The sequence below is a fragment of the Sciurus vulgaris genome (assembly GCF_902686455.1).
Source record: "Sciurus vulgaris genome assembly, chromosome: 4".
In the NCBI taxonomy this organism is placed as follows: domain Eukaryota; kingdom Metazoa; phylum Chordata; class Mammalia; order Rodentia; family Sciuridae; genus Sciurus; species Sciurus vulgaris.
This window is the reverse complement of record NC_136464.1, coordinates 150,116,594-150,134,896: the sequence shown is the minus strand read 5'-3', so window position 1 is coordinate 150,134,896 and position 18,303 is coordinate 150,116,594. Positions and strand designations below refer to the sequence as shown.

Sequence of the window (18,303 nt, the reverse complement as noted above, 5' to 3'; positions counted from 1 at the left end):
CACGCTTGTGCACAAACACACAAACACAGCAAATCTGCTTCCAGTCTTGCCATTTCTGAACTTGCTATAAAGATTTTCTTTATATATATAAATTGTGGAGTTTGCTGTCTGAAATGATGTTTGTGCACATAAAATGGATACACAGATTTGTCATTCCACTGCAAGAAATGAAATACACAGAGCTGATTTTAGAGACATGAAGCTTATAAATTGGCTGTCACAACGCAGGCATGGCTGCTACTTTAGTTCTACGTGTTTGTTTGAGCTCAGGGGGTTCTTCTCATTTTATAGTTGAGGGAACTGAAGCCTGAGGGTTAAATGCCCACCAAGCTCACAAAGGTCCAGAGACAAGAGCTCAGACTTCTGGATGATGAGCTGCACGCTACCACAGCACTTGGAAGGCCTCCTCCTTTCTGTATTAGTAAGAATCGCCCAACGCTGGGACACCCAGAGAGTGTTTTATGTGAATCTCACGTTAAACGTGAGATGATGAGAAGTAGTATCTGTATAGTCTGATTTAGTAAATTTGAGTGAAAATTCCATGCCAGTCCTTACCTTAAGTACTCAGGTGATAGAGATAATTAGAACATACCCTATTCCTTCCTGGGGCTCACAGAAGAGCAGTTACTGCAATGTAATCAGCACTGAGAGGGAGGGTGCTTAGTGGCAGGAAAGGACACAGAGGAAGTCTCTGTCTTTGCGTTGGGATATCAGGGAACAAAGACTGGGGGGCATTCACCAGATGGCAAAGACTGGAAGGGCAGGCATGCATCAGGAACACCCTGTGTGGAGTCTTGGAGGGAGGAAGTGTGGTTGTTTTTTTTTTTTAAAGGAACTGCAAGAAGCTCACATTGTGAGTAGGATATTAGATGTGCCAGATCTTGAAGGGCCTTCCCTACCATGCCAAGAAATTTGGATGATTATCACAGGTGGGAATCACAAAAGGAGGCCTCTTCTAAGGGGAGAGGCATGATCAGATATGCATTTCATAAAGAATGACCCAAAAAAACAAAGGCCGAATGTTTTCCCTGGTAAGTGGAGAATGATATATAATGGGGATGGGGAGTGAGAGAGCAACGGGGGAACTTTAGGTAGAAGGAAATGAGAGGGAGGGGGGGTATGGAAAATGGTGGAATGAGACAGACCTCATTACATGTATGTACATGTATGTACATGTATGATTACACGAATGGTATGAATCTACATCGTGTACAACCATAGAAACGAAATGATGTACCCTATTTGTGTACAATGAATCAAAATGCAGTCTGTAAAAAATTAAAAGTGAAATAAAAATAAATAATAATAATAATAAAAGAATGCTCTGGCTTCCATGCGCAGATGCAGTCGGGTGGGGATGATAGAGTTGGGAATTTTAGAAAATTAATGAAAACAGGTCTATCAGGAAATGATAGTACAGTGCAATGGAGACAGAGCGAGAAGGAATGACTGACATAGTTTGAGGATCTCCTAGATGCAGAGACCTGGTGAAAAGAAGTTCAAAGTGACTTCTAAGTTTACAACTTGGGTCATAAGTTGTATGTTGGCTGCTTTGCCTCAATACAGAGCAGTTGCGGGATTGAGAAGAGGGTGTTTTGGGATTCAGGATGGGATGACTACTTTGGAGATGGAAGGAATACAGTTAAGAGTTGGAAATGATGTTTGAGAATTTTCATCGTAAGGATGGTAGTTGAAGCTTTAAGTTGGGTAAACTTCCCTGGAAAAGTATGTAAGGTGAGAAAAGTGACAAGAACAATACCAGATGGCCAATACTTATCAGTAAGAAGAAGAAAAAAAGCTGAGAGGGAAACAAGTGGTCTGAAAACAGAAGGAACCCCAAAAGAGAAGGTAGTGTTGGAAGGACAAGGAGGCACTGAGAGGTCACAGGGGACGTCCTCAGGAACGACACGAGGAATTTAGAAGTCAGAGTCACTTACTCATTCAAGTCCATGAATATGCAAGCACTTATTAGTTGCTTGTTCCGTTGAAGGTATAAGTAAAAAAAAAAAAAAAGAAAGAAAAAGAAAAAGAAAGACCCCTACCCTCTAGGATTGCATTCTCGTGAGGGACACAGATAATAAACAAATAAATATGTGAACATTTAATATGCTGGATGAGAGGTATGAAGAAAAATAATAAAAAGGTAAAGAGGATATGGAGTTATGCTGGGTGAGATGGATGAAATGTGAAACAGAATGAGGGAAAGGCCGGGCAAGGCCAGCGATTTTACTGCAATCAGTTTCCACCTAGTGAAGACTAAAGCTCGACTGCAACGAGTTGAAGAGTGAACAGAAGAAAAGGAAGAAGAAACAAGCTGATACAAGAGGAGGAAATGGAGGAAATAGCATCTTCAAAGGGCCTGGTGCGAGGAAATGAATGAGAGGCTAAGCACGGGTAGAAGGCACTGGGGAAGAGAAGACCAAGGTAAGTCTGGAAACAGATGGGTACATAGGCTGGAGGTCAGGAAGCCAGGCTGTGAAGCTGAACAATCTTGGGAGCACCATTCACTCTGTAGTCTGTGACTATGCTGTTCCCTGGAGATGTGAAACAGGGTCCCCACTCACCACCCCTCTTGACTCCATTTATGCTACAAATTAGGAAACAAGAACATCTATTCTTGAAAACTTGGAATGGAACCACCATTTGACCCAGTTATCTCACTCCTCGGCCTATACCCAAAGGACTTAAAATCAGTATACTACAGTGATGCAGCCACATCAATGTTCATAGCTGCTCAATTCACAATAGCCAGATTGTGGAACCAACCTAGATGCCCCTCAATTGATGAATGGATAAAGAAACTGTGATATATATACATAAACACACACCATGGAATATTAGCCATAAAGAATAATAAAATTATGGCATTTGCAGGCAAATGGATGCAGTTGGAGAATATCATGCTAAGTGAGATAAGCCAATCTCAAAAAACCAAAGGACGAATGATCTCACTGATAAGTGGATGATGACACATAGGGGGTGGGAAGGGGGCAGGAATGGAGGAAGAAGGGACTCTATAGAGGGATAAGAGGGATGGGAGGGGTGGGGGGAGAAAAAAAAACAATGAATCAAAAACTATTACTCTAGGTAAATGTATGATTACACAAATGGTACGCCTCTACTTCATGTACAAACAGAGAAACAAGATGTATCCCATTTGTTTACAATAAAAATGAATTAAAAAAAAGAACATCTATTCTCAATAGAGTGGGTGCAGGCATATCATGGGTGGTTTTCACTGGTTGGGATACAGATGATCAGCAAATAAATATGTAAAATGTATCAAAAAATGCTGATGTCACAGATAGAAAAAGAAGCTGAATCTAGGAATAAGCAAAATGGTGGCCAAGGGGCACTGAGAGTCCAGAGGATGACTGGGCCACAGACTGGGCCCCTCGCTCACATGACCTCAGTTAATGTCATCAAAAGTCCTGCAAGAGGTCATTCTTCTTACTTTATAGATGAGAAAACTGAAGTCCACAGTGATGAAGTAACATGTGCAAGCTCACGCAGCTGAGAGGCGGTGGAGCCAAGATTCCAAAGACAATGAACTTTCCCCTACATCGTACGGCTTTGGATACAAAACGGGTTAAGATATATGATCCCTCCCTCTCAGATCTCACACACTATTGGGAAAAAAATGCACATAAATAACTATAAAACAATGAGATGAATGTGAAACTGGTTTATGAGCAAAGAGCTGTGGGAATATAGGCTTGTAAATTCTCCCAGGCAGCTATATATTTACAGGAGGCAGAGAGGAAGAACAGGAATGACGAAGGCAAAATAGGAATAAATTCTCATGATGATACAATCCTGGGCCTTCACTGCCATCTTTTTCTTTTCTTTCTTTCTTTTTTTTTTTTTTTTTGACATCTTATTTTTAAATAGTTATTCATCATTTACCAATTGGGATGAGCAATTTCTTAAGTTTACATGCAGTTGGTTTTCACGTGCCTTATGTACAGATTTTAAAAGTTGCAAAGGGCTTTGTGATACTAATACTTTTACTTGTATAAGGAATGAAGGGGAAAACAGCATAGTCTGGCATGAAGACATACTGAAAGGACAATCAGAAATGTCTGGTAGGATTATGGGAAATGGGTTCAAAGGGATGAGGATGGAAGTAAGAATGTTTTGGATATATCTTCTTAGATTTTATATGCAATCCAGGCAAATATTTTACTTATTTAAAGAAAACACAGCAAAGGCTAAAATTAAAATATATTGAAACAAATTATCCAAACTGTGTCAATTTGCTAAAGTAACCACACAGAATTTTGCATGAATTGATTTTTTAATAGAGTGCTCTGATTATCTTGGTACTATATATCCTAAGGACAAAAAGAATTTTAAAGATAAATTAAGCTTCATTCTATACTTTTGTTTTTAAATCACATGGATGCGTAAAAAGATTTGAGGGTCCTGGGGATTGAAACCAGAGGCACTCTACCACTGAGCTACAACCCCAGCTCTTTTAATTTTTATTTTGAGACAGGGTCTTGCTGAGTTGCTGAGGCTGGCCATATTCTCCATATTCTCACTAACACTTGTAACTTCTGATCCTCCTGCCTCAGCCTCCCAAGCAGTCAGGATTACTGGTGTGCGTGTACCACTACACCCAGTGATTGGCTTTTAACATTGGCTCAGCCAGTTGTCTTGGTAAAGGTAGATCTGTCTGATTGTTTCCTGGTTGTGTTAGCTTGTTCCTTTATCCCTGTGTCTCCTGTAACTTAGAAGATATGGCTAAAGACTTGTTTACATACTAATTCGAAGACCTGTGAAAACGCTAATGGGGAGTTACACATACTTCCGTTGCATTACATCAGGAAATACAGTTGTCCCAATATTAGCAATGCTGGATTTGAGTGACCCGAGGAAAAAAAAAAAAAAAGGTATGTAGGGGATGATCTAGGATGAAAGAAGACATAAGTAAGCTGCATGAATCTTGATTAGATTATGAATCAAAAAAGAATGACTATGGAAGACATTTTGTGGACTATTGGGGGAAAGCTGATCCTAGACGGGATATTTGATTATTTTGGGGAATTGCTTTCTTAGATGTGATGTAGTATTATGGGTTCTGTAAAAGAATATTTGTAATATTAAAAGGTACACTCTGAAGTGTACGTAAGCCTGAAACATATCTTCAAATTATTCACCACCAAACTCACACCCGCACACACACACCCCTATCAGATTGAAGTACACAAAAACTCTTCCTATTAAATGATTTTCTATTACAATTTCATACAGTTCAACCTAATAAATAAAACAAGTATAGCAAATATTCATAGTTGTTTCAGTCTGGTGAGTGTTACTGAGTGTTATCCCATTCTTTCCACCTTTTGGATTATTTGAATATTTCATTAAAAACTTTTGAAAAAAAAATAAGTATGACCAAGACAAAAAAAAAAAAAAAAAAAAAAAAACAGAAAAACTCAGGGAGGAAGTATATCTTGCCTTACATCTTAGTAGCCATGTGACAGCATTGATGCCAAGAACAGGTTCTCGGAGTGGAGAGGGGAGGAAGCATTATTCTACCCAAGGCCTCCACTGGGCCGCAAAAGCATAACCCTGCAGAAGAAGAGTGTGCTTTAGCCCAAGCCGCCTAAGCCCGAGTGTTGGCTGCTAAGGCCTACTCACCGGATGCCACGTGAGCTGGGTGAGGTGTGTTAATATCTCCAAGGGCTCAGTATTGAGCAGATCTGAAGACTAGAGAACAAAGAGGAGTTTAGGATGACTTCCAGATTTCTGGCCAGAGTGACACCTCAGGAAGAGGAGGCAGGAGCTCCCTCTGGGTTTCACACAGACTAAATGGGATTTATTTGTGGACCCTGAGCTGATGGAGAGAAACAGAGCAATAATGTCTGTTTTTCAGGTATTCTGTATCTATATGCGCACACATTATTTTTTAGGAAAATTATTTTTAATGTGACATAATAACTTAGAGTTTTGTACAAGATATAGTTTTGAGTTATTATGTATAATTATGAACTAAGCATTATGTTTTAAAGTTCATATACTTGAACTTATAAAATCAATCTATAGCTACCAATTTATAATAACAAAGTGCTGCTTGGTGTATTCTGGCAACAGGTGAGGGAGAACGTGATACAGCAGTACAGCCGGATCAGAGGCCCCCACACCGGCAGCGGGGGCGCATCCTGAGATGGGGCAAGGAGAAACAGCTGCAGCTGGAACGACCGGAGACCTTAGTCGGGAGACAGCAGCTGTAGGTAGGAGTCAAACAGAATCCCCAGAGAAGGAAAAGAATGGAGTGGGGCGGGGTCTGGAGACCCAGTGACACTGAGAGCAATTCTCCACAAGAGGGTTGATCAGTTACATGAACAGTTTGAAAACAGATTATTGAGTCAGGCGCGGTGGTGCAAGCTTGTAATCGCGGTGGTACACTCTTGTAATCCCAGTGGTTGGGGAGGCTGAGGCAGGAGGATTGTGAGTTCAAAGCCAGCCTCATCAATTTAGCGAGGCCCTAAGCAACTCAGTGAGACCCTGTCGCTAATAAAATATATATAAAAAAGGACTGGGGATGTGGTATGCTGGTTAAGCACTGCTGGTTTCAATCCCTGGTCCCCTCCTCCCCTCCCCCGCCCCCCCCCCAAAAAAAATTCTCTCTTATTCTCACCATAATCATGCAGGGGTTGCTATGTTTGCTTTTTGTTTTGTGGAAGGAAGGGTGGAAGAAAGGAAGGGAAGGAGGGAAGAAAGAAAAGGTAAAGGAAGATTTAAAACAAAAAGCATTGTTTCTGCTCCTTGTTTTCAGTTTCCCCAGTCTCAGTTCCTCCTTCTAAGGCAACCACTTCAACCTTCTGCTAAAGATCTTCAACTGTAGAAGTCTGATTGATCTGCTATTGTAGGACGTTATTTGACTACAACAACTGATGTAATTAGTTCGGTCCTCCAACACACATATGTGCACACACAAGTCACATTATTTTTAGTTCTGTAATTCACTTCTGCAACTTTAATATCCTTAAAACTTTTTTGGTTTTGTTCTTTCCAATACAGACAGCATTTCTCAACTCTCCATTTTGGAAGTGGAGGATATTTGAGCTGCTCATCTCTACTTCTGCCTCCACATTTCTTCAAAACTGTATGCTAACTCTTAGGTTTCCACAAGTGAACATCTACCTTCCTTTCTGCGACTATAATTAGGTCTTCTATAATATGTCCTTGGGCTGAATCTAACAGACAGTAACCCATAAGTAGCATTAACATATTATGTTTATGAACACATTGGTTCATAGCAGAGTTAAGAAGCTACATTGAATTTTTCTTCTCTGAAACCAGTGTTACCCTGCAAAGCTCAATTGCTTAAAATCCTGGTTAGTGTATTTTTATTTGTTTTTATTTATTTATTTTGCATTGCCTAGTGTTTTCTTGAAGGCCACTGACCTCTTATTTTAGCTTGATTCTCATTTGTTTTATGATTTTTCAGTAGAGTCTTTTAAAAATTTATTTTATTTTATTTGTTCTAATTAGTTGTACATGACAGTAGAATGCATGTATACATTTTGATAGATCATACATAAATAGAGTGTAATCTTCATTTTTCCAATTATGCACATTGCAGGATCGCATCGGTCATGCAGTTACACATGTACATGAGGTAATAAAGTCTGTTCACTCTACTATCCTTCCTTCCCGCGTATCCTCCCCCTCCCTTCACTCCCCTTGTCTTAAAAATAATTTCTAGATGCTTTTCTTATTTGCATTTATCCTTTACATGCAGTTTATCTTCATGTCCTTTCAACTCTATATTCTATGAAATCCCTTTCCTACCTGGAGCCCCCATTCTTGTCCCTCTCTGTCACCCACAGAGTTGACCTTCTGGGCTGGGGATATAGCTCAGTTGGTAGAGTGCTTGCCTAGCATGCACAAGGCCCTGGGTTCAATCCCTAGCACTACCAAAAAAAAAAAAAAAAAAAAGCCTCTTCAGAGCTGATCTTCTGGGTCACATCTGCTGCTTCCTCAATTCCATGGCTTCCTTGTGTTTCTTCATTGTTTTACTGGTGGAGCATATGCTCAAATAATTCCTCAAGAAGTTATTTTTGGGTTGGGGTGTAGATCAGTGGTAGAGCACTTGCTTAGCATGCACAAAACTCTGGGTTTCATCCCCAGTAACACACACACACACACACACACACACACACACACACACACTGCATGGCAGGTGAGCCTTCTGAGTCTTGTAATTTGGGTAGGTACCACGTTGAAAATCATTTTCCACATGCACTTCAAAGCTCTTATTCTCTTGCTTCTAGTATATCTGATGAGAAATCTCCTGCCAGCACGATTTTTGTTTCTTGCAGAAGTTTGTATTCTCTCACTCTCAGAATGCTTTTCAAACCTGTTCTGAAACCTCTAAATGATGTGTGATCTCTTCCATCCCACTAATAAATATTCAGGGACCTCTTTTTAATTGAAAGCTCACTCCTTTAGTTCTGGTAATTTTCACTGTAATATTTCCTATCTTTCTCTCCTCTATCTTCTCTGCTCCTTAAAGAATTTCTTTTAGTCTCTTATTGAATCCTCTCTAGATTGATCCTCTGTGTATTTTATACCCTCATATTTTACATATTTTTTATCCAGGTTTTGGGAGATTTCTTCTAATTTATCTTACAATCCTGTATTGACTATTTCATTTCTAAAGATTCCTTCCCATTTTCTGAGTCTTCTATTCTATTACGCTGTGTTCAAACTTGTTTGATAGATGTAATATAATTTTACTTCTCTTTAGCAATAATTACTTTTGTAGGGTTGTATTTATTTTATTGTAGGTTTCTTGTATTCTCTGAATCATATCTATTCTCCCTGGGGCTGGTATTTATTTCTACCTTTATCATACTGTAGGTATTCCCCAAATGTTTCATGATTCCTACTTGTCATTCTTTTGTTTTGTTTTGGGGGGGTACTGCGGATTGGATCTAGGGGTCTTCTCCCACTGAGCCACACCCCAGACCTTTTTATTTTTTATTTTGAAGAATGAGAAAGGAGTAGGGCAACTAGGATCCCCAAGTGCATGAGTGGAGCTTGCTGATTGGTGGACTTCGATCTAGGTTGAGCAGTCAGAGATTGCTCTGGTCATTTGTGGGTTGGTTTGTTTTGTTTACATCCATTAAACACTCAATTTTCAGGGATTATTGGTGCCAGAAATGGAGGGATGTGAAGAATGACCATTTCCTAGACAGAAAGTCTTTAGTTCATTCCAGTAATTTCTGTGTCTCCAACCTCTATAAGGTTCTGCCACATGGGGAGGCTCCCTTGTCAGCTGCAGGACACTAAGCATATCATGAGCTAAAATTCTTCCATACAGAGTTCTTCCATGCACTTTGTCTTCCATAAATATGTCCACCCTCTTGTTCCCTAAACACTATTTGGTATTACACCTGTTATGTTTCTTTACTATAATTTTGAGTCCTCGGAGGGAGAGGAAATAAATACATGTGCTCAGGTCCCCATCTTCAGCCAATAGCAAAGGTAGAGATTATTACCTTAGATTTAGGAAACAGGATCATGTGATTAAGTGACTTACAATCACTCAGCTAGGAAGGGAAGGGCCAGGATTAAATTTTATCCTTTCAACTATGGCAAACTCTTTCTTTTTATTCAAACCATTACTCAGCTGGTATGACCTAGAGAAATATAATCTTACATAATATTATAAGTTTAAATATGCTGCCTTTATGGATAAAAGTGACCCAGAATTGCCCACACAACATATTATGCAAATTATTTTATACAGTTATATATCTAGCATGAGAAATTATCATAATCATAAAACTGCAGTTTTATATATTTTGTGGGTTAGATTTGGGTGTAGAACTTGAGGAGGGAAAATTAGTAGGAAGGGCTGGATTGTCATTACACAGTGGTGGTGAGGGCTTGGCACACTTAGTGCTCCCAGCTATCAACCCCACCTAGGCAGAAGCGATGGTTGGGAAACACTTGCCTCAAAGAGGTGGGGCGGACTCCGGAGCAGTGGGGCAAAATGGTGGAGACTGTTGGGAAGGCAGAACACCCCATCTATTGGAGGCCATTCTATCATATACCTTCCATAATTAATGCATGGCTTGGATAAGTGTTCCTTAAAGGCCCATGTGGTAAAAGCACTTGTGGTGCTATTGGAAAATGGTGGAAACTTTAAGAGATGGAGCCTAGTGGAAGGAAGTTGGGTCACTGAGGGGAGCCTTCAAGGGGATACTGGGCCCCAAGTCCCTTTCCCTCTTTCTTTTAGTTCTGGCCATGAGGTGAATGGTTTCTCACATGCTTTTGCTATGATGTGCTGCCTCACCACAGACCTGGAAGTAATGAGGCCAACCAACCATGGACTAAACCTTCAAAACTGTGCTAAACAACTTTCCTCTTTTTTTTTTTTTTTTTGGTGCTGGGGATTGAACCCAGGGCCTTGTGCTTAAAAGGCAAGCACTCTACCGACTGAGCTATCTCCCCAGCCCCCAACTTTCCTCTTTTTAAGTTGATTATTTCAGGTACAGTACCAGAAAGCTTACTAATACATATATTAAGTGACTACCATGTACCAAAGACTGGAAAGACTTCAGAGACCTCCGCCTTCAACCAGGATAGCAGCCCAGAAAGATAAGGATCCTTCCATTTGTGGAGACCTCCAAAAATTTAAATTCCACACTATAGAAACATATCCCTTTCATAATGGTTTAAGATTTAGAGTATTATATAGAATCATTTTAATTCAACCATAAATAAGAGTTTGAAGGCTTTTGAATAGCTGGCCATTTGTTTAACAAATTTTTATTGAGCTCCTATATTTTTTAACTTACTTTTTAATTTCTTCTTTTTAGATATACATGGCAGTAGAGTGCATTTTGACATATTATATATTCATGGAGTGTAACTTATTCTAATTAGAATCCCATTCTTGTGGTTATACATGCTATGGAGTTTCACTGGTGGTGTATTCATATATCAATGTAGGAAAGATATGTCCAATTCAGTCTACTGTCTTCCGTATTCCCATTCCACCCCTTCCCTTCATTCCACTTTGTCTAAGCCACTGGAACTCCTTTATTTTTAGTAGCCACTGTGGCTAGTATATCTAGGAGCACAATGGTGAAAAATAGATCATTTCTAATATAATTTACCCCATATCCACCAAAGAACACTGAAGCAAATTCTTTTCTCTCTCTCAGAGGCAGAGGTCAACTGGTTAACTTGAAAATATAAAGACTGGCTCTTGATCAAGAGACCCAGAAAACTGGGCTCAGTAGATGGTGAACATGTTATTTGCTGATGTTAGTTCACTGTGGTATTAATTTAGATGTAGAATATACTGGGTAAGAACATAATTTCAAAGAAAAAGTTTTCTGTTCATAGTGTTTCTAATTTCTACCTCTTCTATTACTGTGGCAATTCACTGTAAAATCTGGAATGGGTGAGCACGTACCCTTTGTGTTCAAAGGTTGGCACACAGGCCTGTGGACTTGGAAAAAGAACAAAGCTTTCTAGTATGATAAACAAAGAAAATGGAGATTAAAAAGCTTGGTTTCCTCTTCTTTGCATCAGCACATACCAGCTGTCAGACAGCTCTGAATAATCTACCCCTCCTATTCCTGAAAGGTAAAGTTATTATTAAAGCATTTCCAAACCACATTTTATTTTTCAATAAAAATGGCACAAATGAAGTTTCAATGCAACAAGTATGAGAGAAGTTTTTAAAGCGGAAGTGTTGGCATTCCAAAATATTTTCCCATCTAATTCCACTCTCTCAGGTGATCCTGAAACCTCACCAGCAGGCTGACATCCTGATTAGCTCTAAAAGAAGGAACAGAGGCAGGACAGGTTTGGTGTTAGGGAGGTCCCCATGGAAAAGACGGAAAGTGCCACTATTCCAGTGGCTGCATGGTACCTGATGACAGTCTTCCAGATGAGAGGCCCGCCTTTAGGTTCTTTTGTGTAGTCCTTGCTTTCAAGTAAAGCGAGCTGCAAGAGCAGTCCTAACATCTCAACTGCTGCAAGAGCAGTCTCTAACATTTCTCATCAAGCGTCAGAAAACCTTCATCCTTTGGGGAAAGCTAGCAGAAGTGTCACTTTCTAACCTCTTACAGCCAAAAAGGCTGGCTTTCTCTGAAGTTTCTGCTACTGGATAAGACTTGCAAATGAGATAGGGATTTAGGATAAAAAAAAGAAATATACTGAGTCTTTAAAAAAAAAAAAAACCTATGAGTCACTGAGATGCAGAAAGTGCTCAGAAAAAAATGCGACTCCTAAATGACCTACTCTTGGCCCAGGCCCTTGTAAAATGAGAGAAATGCACAAGAACAGGGAAAACTGGTGTGAAACTGTATAACTCCACCCTGGCTCCACATCTAGTCCAGCCCCCAGTAATTGTCCCGCTAGAAATATTAACACCCTACAACAAGGGGTTGCTGTCTCTCCCTCTGAAGACAGCCCAATTCTCCCTTGAATATATATCTACTCTCCTAATAAACCTTGTATATGCCTTTATCTGGCTAATGCTGAAAATCTTTTCCATCACACATGCCAAGAATCAGGCTGGTCCTAAATCAAGTTCCCCCTTCTCTCTGGGAACTTCTTGGACCATTCTCTGGAGACATTTCTTCTCCCATGACACAAAGGCTGATGATAGAGTGCAAAGAGTATGGCATTTGGGATAAAGTATCAGTCTATGTTCTATCCAGTCCTGGTAATTACTTTTGCTCCCTCAAATTCCTCATCTGTAAAATGTGGTAAGAAGACTGAATAAGCATATAAAAATGATTCTAAATGTCTAAAAAGATTTCTTTTCTCTCATTATTACTTTTTTCTAATTAAAAAAAGCTTAAACTGTAAAAATCATAAACAGGTCTACCTGCTTTCTATATACCTGAAATGCATTCTCTGCCATCAGTTCGGACCAGGAACATACAACCAGCACCCTGGTGCCAGGAAGTGTTCCTGGTCAGTACCTACTGCCCATTTTCCAACAGATGTTTGCTCAGGAAACAATGCTTTCCTTTCCAAAATGTTTACTATTTTCTCAGAACAATGATGGATAGGTCTTCATTTGACTCACCACCTAAACAATCAAATTGTTATGTTATTTCTCTAAAGCAGGATTAATTCACACGATTTTGTCAAGTCAAATGAATTCTTCATTGCATTAAATAATGTTAAGATATCATGCAAACCTGTCCTGCAAGTTCTTCTGAAATATCTTGTAGGGTCAATATTTCTAGGTAGCTTGGTGGTTTAATGGTCATAATTAACTCAATTAGCCAGATTCAAAACCTGTTCAATGTTGCTCCTGCAGGAGCCAAATACTTATATATTTATAACTTAAAAAATTAGAATTCAGAATTGTGATACCAAGCTAACTTTACTCCAGCACTGATGAGTTAAGCCTTCTAGATATTCGCTTCAAGCTGGAAACTTCCAGTGCAGTGTTCAAAGAACATGATGCTCAAGGCACATCTCATCATCTTTTGTATCCACATGACAGGCCAAGCCCTATTTGCTTTAGTGTAAATTTTATTATTACTATTAGTAATAAGCCAATAGAAATAGAATAGAAAAAGGAAAAGTTCAGGATCAATAATTTCTTCCTTATGAATTAAAACACAGGCATAGTTGCTGTGTGAGCAACTTCCTCCCCACAATCTGTCTCACAAACCATTACACAAAATAGTCCATGGAGCTATGGGAGCAGTTGATAATGCAACCTGGGTAAAGGATGCCTGCTGTGTAGTCTCAGGCAGATTCTTGACCTAAATTACCAGCTTCTCCACACTAAGGGTACTTGTGGTTTCATCCTCTTCGTTTGAGCCAAAATATCCTGGGAGGTCCAGCATCCTCTGCTCAGCCTCAGTGAGGCCAAACGATGTGTTATCATAGAAGGCGAACTCAGGGTGGGCTGGGAAGCTCTGACACTTGTCTTTCCTACACTGAGAAGGGCTCAGTGGACTGACCCTCTGGTAGCTATCTTTGGGAGAAGTGGGGGAAGATTGCTTCCTTGAGACACTCCTGTGACTGGGGGATGGTCCCCTGCGAGCTCTGTGAGGCTCTGTTCTCTCAACTCCTGCCACTAATCCTGCCTGGCGATCCCCCGGGTCTGATTTCCTCGCAGGATGCCCCATGGTGTAGGGTTTAGGTATAGGGCTCAATGGACCACTGGTTCCCCCTGCTCCTTGGAAATGCTCCAGTTTCTCAGGAAGCAGGTGAGCACCTCGACTTGGAGGCCTAAGCCTGTCCTCTCCCTGGTCCCAGGTACGCATCCTAGCACTGTAGGTGGGGGCCTGCCGTGGAGTCAGAGTGGACATGCTCCTCTCCCGGAATGGCCGGGGTTGCTTGGTTTCATGAAAACTAGCTGTCCTCCTGAAATGAGAGTTCCTGGGGTGGCTCCTTTCCGATGAGGCCCCTCGGCCACCTGTGTGCCTCAACTGTGACTTGCGGATCAGGGTCTGGCTGGGGCTGATAGCACAGCTGGCCTGAGACATGCTGAAATCCAGCCTGGAGGGGGGCCTTTCCCCACCACTCACCACGGGTGGGTCCAGAAATGGAGACTTGATCCGGAACTTACTTGCTACAGCTTCTTCGGGGCTTTCCAAATCTAAGGGGGGGCTGGTGGCAGAGTCGATGGCAGTGTCTGTCAGGGGACTCTGAGACACATGGTACACTTTGGTGGTTTCCGTCAGACCTTTCTTCTTCATCTCCTTCAGCTGCTGCTGGGCAAGGCGGTAGCTGAACAGAGGGGGGATTATCTTCTGCGCATTGGACTGAAAGCTCTCACTGCCAGAGGCATCGTCCTCAGGAGTCACCTGCACACTGCACCTGTAGGTCAGAGGGATGCCTGTGTCCCCTGGGCTCCCCCCAGGCCCATCACCCCCATCTGAGAAGCTTCCACGCTGCTCGCTCAGCTCGCAGATGTTCTCCTCGTCTGAGTTCTTCCGGAAGCTGGGGGAATGGATGGAGTTGTGCCGAGCTGGGGTGCTGCATTTGGGGGGCCGGCCAAACCTCCTCCACAGCGTGATGAGGACGGTGGCAATGATGATGAACAAGCACAGGGATATCCCAGTGATGGTCACAATGTTGTTGGACTTTGCCGAACCTTGTGGCGGAAGAGGAGACGGGCTGGATGGCCGAAAAGCTACAAAAAGAGGAAGAACAAATGCATTCTGTACGTGGTTTTAAGATCTCTGAGTTGCTGGGGCTGGGGTTGTGGCTCAGTGGTAGAGCGCTCGCCTGATGCGTGTGGGGCACTGGGTTCGATCCTCAGCCCCACATAAAAATAAATAAATAAAATTTAAAAAAAAAAAAGATCTCCAAGTTGCTTGTTTTAATGATCATAGCACTAAGAGAGAGGAGGAAAAGAAAGAGGAACTGGGATTTCTACTCTTTTGGATCTCTGCTGAAAGCTGAAGCCAAACAAGGTCACCAGGAAAGAGGAAGAGCTGCAAAACTAGGGACCCACAGGAGCGAGGTGGCCAGGAAAGCCACAATCAAAGAGACTCCTGTGCTCGCCAGCTCCTGCTGAGACTCTCCACACATTTTCTACACAGAAGCAGTGTGTAGAAGATGTCAAGGCAAAAAACCCCAAGGTTTTCATTTAAGTTGATGTAAATGTTGGGCATCTGTAGTTACAGGAACCGTGAGAGGCACATGGGAAAATTCTTACCAAGACTCAAAACACAAAGTCATTCAGATAGGTTATACCTAAGTTTCCACATTAAATTAATCGATGGGAATAAAACTGTCAACAATATAACACAACGCACTTTTTCCCCTTCTAGTATCCAGAAGCCGTCTTTCTAAGTGTGGAGCCTATGCTCTCTCATTCTCTGTTTCCAGCTGTCCCTGCCTCTTCCCACCTCAGGTGGCATTGACTTTTCATCATCTGCCCTGCTTTCTCAAACCACTTTGTTCCACAGCCTCAAAACTTTTTATCAAGATGCAGATGCTGATATATACACAATGGAATTTTATGCAGTCATAAGTAAAAATGAAATTATGGCATTTGCAGGAAAATAGATGAAGCTAGAGAAGTAAGTCCAACTTAGAAGGTCAAGGGTCATATGTTTTCCCTCATATGCGGAAGCTAGAGAAGACAAAGGAAAGGAAAGGTGGGGGGGATAAATCTCATGGAAATCAAAGGGAAATGAGTAAAAAGGGAGGGGACAGGGAAGTGGTAGGGAGTGCTGGGGAGTGATATTGGTCAGATAATACTGTTATGTTGTGCGCACGTACAAATATGTAACAACAAATCCCATCATGATGCACAACTCTAATGCACCAATAAAAAATGTGGGGATAATGGGGGTGGAGGGGAGGGGGGTGAGAGAAGAATGGGGGAACTTCAGATTATGTAGAGGGAAGTGAGAAGGAGGTGGGTATGAAAGATGGTGGAATGAGACAGACGTCATTACCCTAAGTACATGTACACGAATGGTGTGAATCTACATCGTGCACGACCATAGAAACGAAACGATGTAACCCATTTGCATACAATGAATTAAAAAGTAGTTTGTTAAAAAAAAAAATGTGAAAATGCAGATGCCACCTGGAGCCTCGACTGCCATGAAACACCTGGAGCCTGAGACCAGTGCACTCACCACCATCCACCATTCAAGCCCTTCCAGGGACCTGTCCCATCTCTTTCCCCCCAGTCTCATCAACACTAGCTCTGTGCTTTGACTCCTGGACCCATGCTCACCCCTGCGCCTTTCTATTGCACCCTGTGGGACACAAATGCATCACCCTACTTTTCCACAAAACAGTCCTTAGCCTCCTTGCCTTACCTGAGGCCTGCAGATCCCAGAGCACACAGTTTCTTATAAGCCAACAGAGGCAGCAGCAGGGTGTGTCTCCAATGCAGTCCTGACTGCCAAGTTCAACCAGCACTCCTCTGCTTCCACAAGAAACTTCTGTTCCTTTCCTGCACGGGTCATCTACCCAATCCACCTTTCTTTCTGCTCCTCCACCTGTCTGTCATCTCCCAACCTCCTGACAGCCATCAGTCACTCTAGCACCTGGGCCCCAGCCTAGAGCTAGGACCATTCTGGCCACTCCAGGGTTCATCCTACACACAGTACCTTCCAAGTGTCTGCAGTCACTCCTCTCCTGAAACCTCAACCTTCTCAGTCCACTCTGGTGGCACCTGCCACTCTCTCTCCATTATACCCAGTCTCAAGGGAATGGCACCACAGTCTATGCAGCAGCTACTTCTTCTAGCCTGGTTTTCATCCTTCATGCCTGTTTCTCTGTCACTTGCCACATCCAGAACTGATACATCCTCTTCTTCCTTCCTTCCCACTGCCAGTGTTTCCTCTTCCACATGGGTTACTGAAAACTTCTTAACAGGCACCTTTCTCCCACACCTACCCTTCTGATTTGTAGTCCATGCTATAGGCAGAGAGCTCCCTCTAAAATTCAGGTCCAAACCTTTAAGGCCCCTGAGGATCTGCCCCTGACTGTCCAGCCTGGTTTTTCCCATTCCCTTTCCACACACCATCCTCCAGCCATAGTAAACTGTTTGCAGCTCCGGGTCTGTTACCGTGCCATCTTCTTCTATGCCTTCGTTCATTGCTCCTTTGCTAAAACTTCCTTGCTTACCTTGTTTACCTGGATGGCACCTTCTCAATTCTCAAATGCCAGCCAAATATCAGCTGCTCCAAGAAAGGAAACGTGCCCAGCATGGATTATCACACCTGCTAGTTTCTGTAGCAGGCGTTGGATACCTAGGTTGTACTGGGTATTATGCCTGTTTATGTACCTTCTGGGCTACTATATCATAAGCTCTCCTCAAGACAATGACATATCTTCTCAATATATGCAGTAAATTCCCAAACCCAGTCACAACTGGTACTCAATAAAAACATTAGATTAATTAATTGATTCATTCAATATTTTTTAAAAAGAGGAAGATGATCAATATCCTACCAGATGGCTTGTGGGCAACACAGCAATTGGATCCTCCTACTCTATTGTTAAACAAAAGAGGCCAAATTAGTGCAAAGAGGCCCTCAGTCCTTGGCATAAAAGTATTGTTTTAAAGCCAAGTAAAACTCTGAACTCCCAACCAAAGTAAAAATTGTTCTCCGATTTATCATTTCTTTCATCTGCAGTGGCTGCTGATGACAGTGGGTAACAGCACTGCCATCACACATCATGAACCACTCTCTCAGCTCTGTGATCTTTTGCCTTTAGTTGGCTCCCTTAAAAACCACAGCTGAAGAAAAGCCCCAAAGTTGCAGGCCTCCCACATCCCTGCCTCATCTAGTCTTTACTCATTCTCTTGAAGTGAAGATCTCC

The 18,303-nt window shown here is 41.8% G+C and overlaps 2 protein-coding genes across 5 annotated transcripts in view; both read right to left on the bottom strand.

The window, feature by feature from the left end:
* The window catches only part of VPS36 (vacuolar protein sorting 36 homolog), a 320,991-nt gene that overhangs the window by 244,706 nt on the left and 57,982 nt on the right, over positions 1 to 18,303 (bottom strand). The gene's annotated exons all lie outside the window — the stretch shown is intronic.
* THSD1 (thrombospondin type 1 domain containing 1) overlaps positions 13,510 to 18,303 on the bottom strand; it is a 28,153-nt gene continuing 23,359 nt past the window's right edge. For all 4 annotated transcript variants that reach the window (XM_079136154.1, XM_079136151.1, XM_079136152.1 and 1 more), the window contains one exon: positions 13,510 to 15,142. In XM_079136154.1, coding sequence (XP_078992280.1) covers positions 13,764 to 15,142 — 1,379 coding nt within the window. In that variant the 3' untranslated portion in view covers positions 13,510 to 13,763. The remainder of the gene's footprint in view (positions 15,143 to 18,303) is intronic.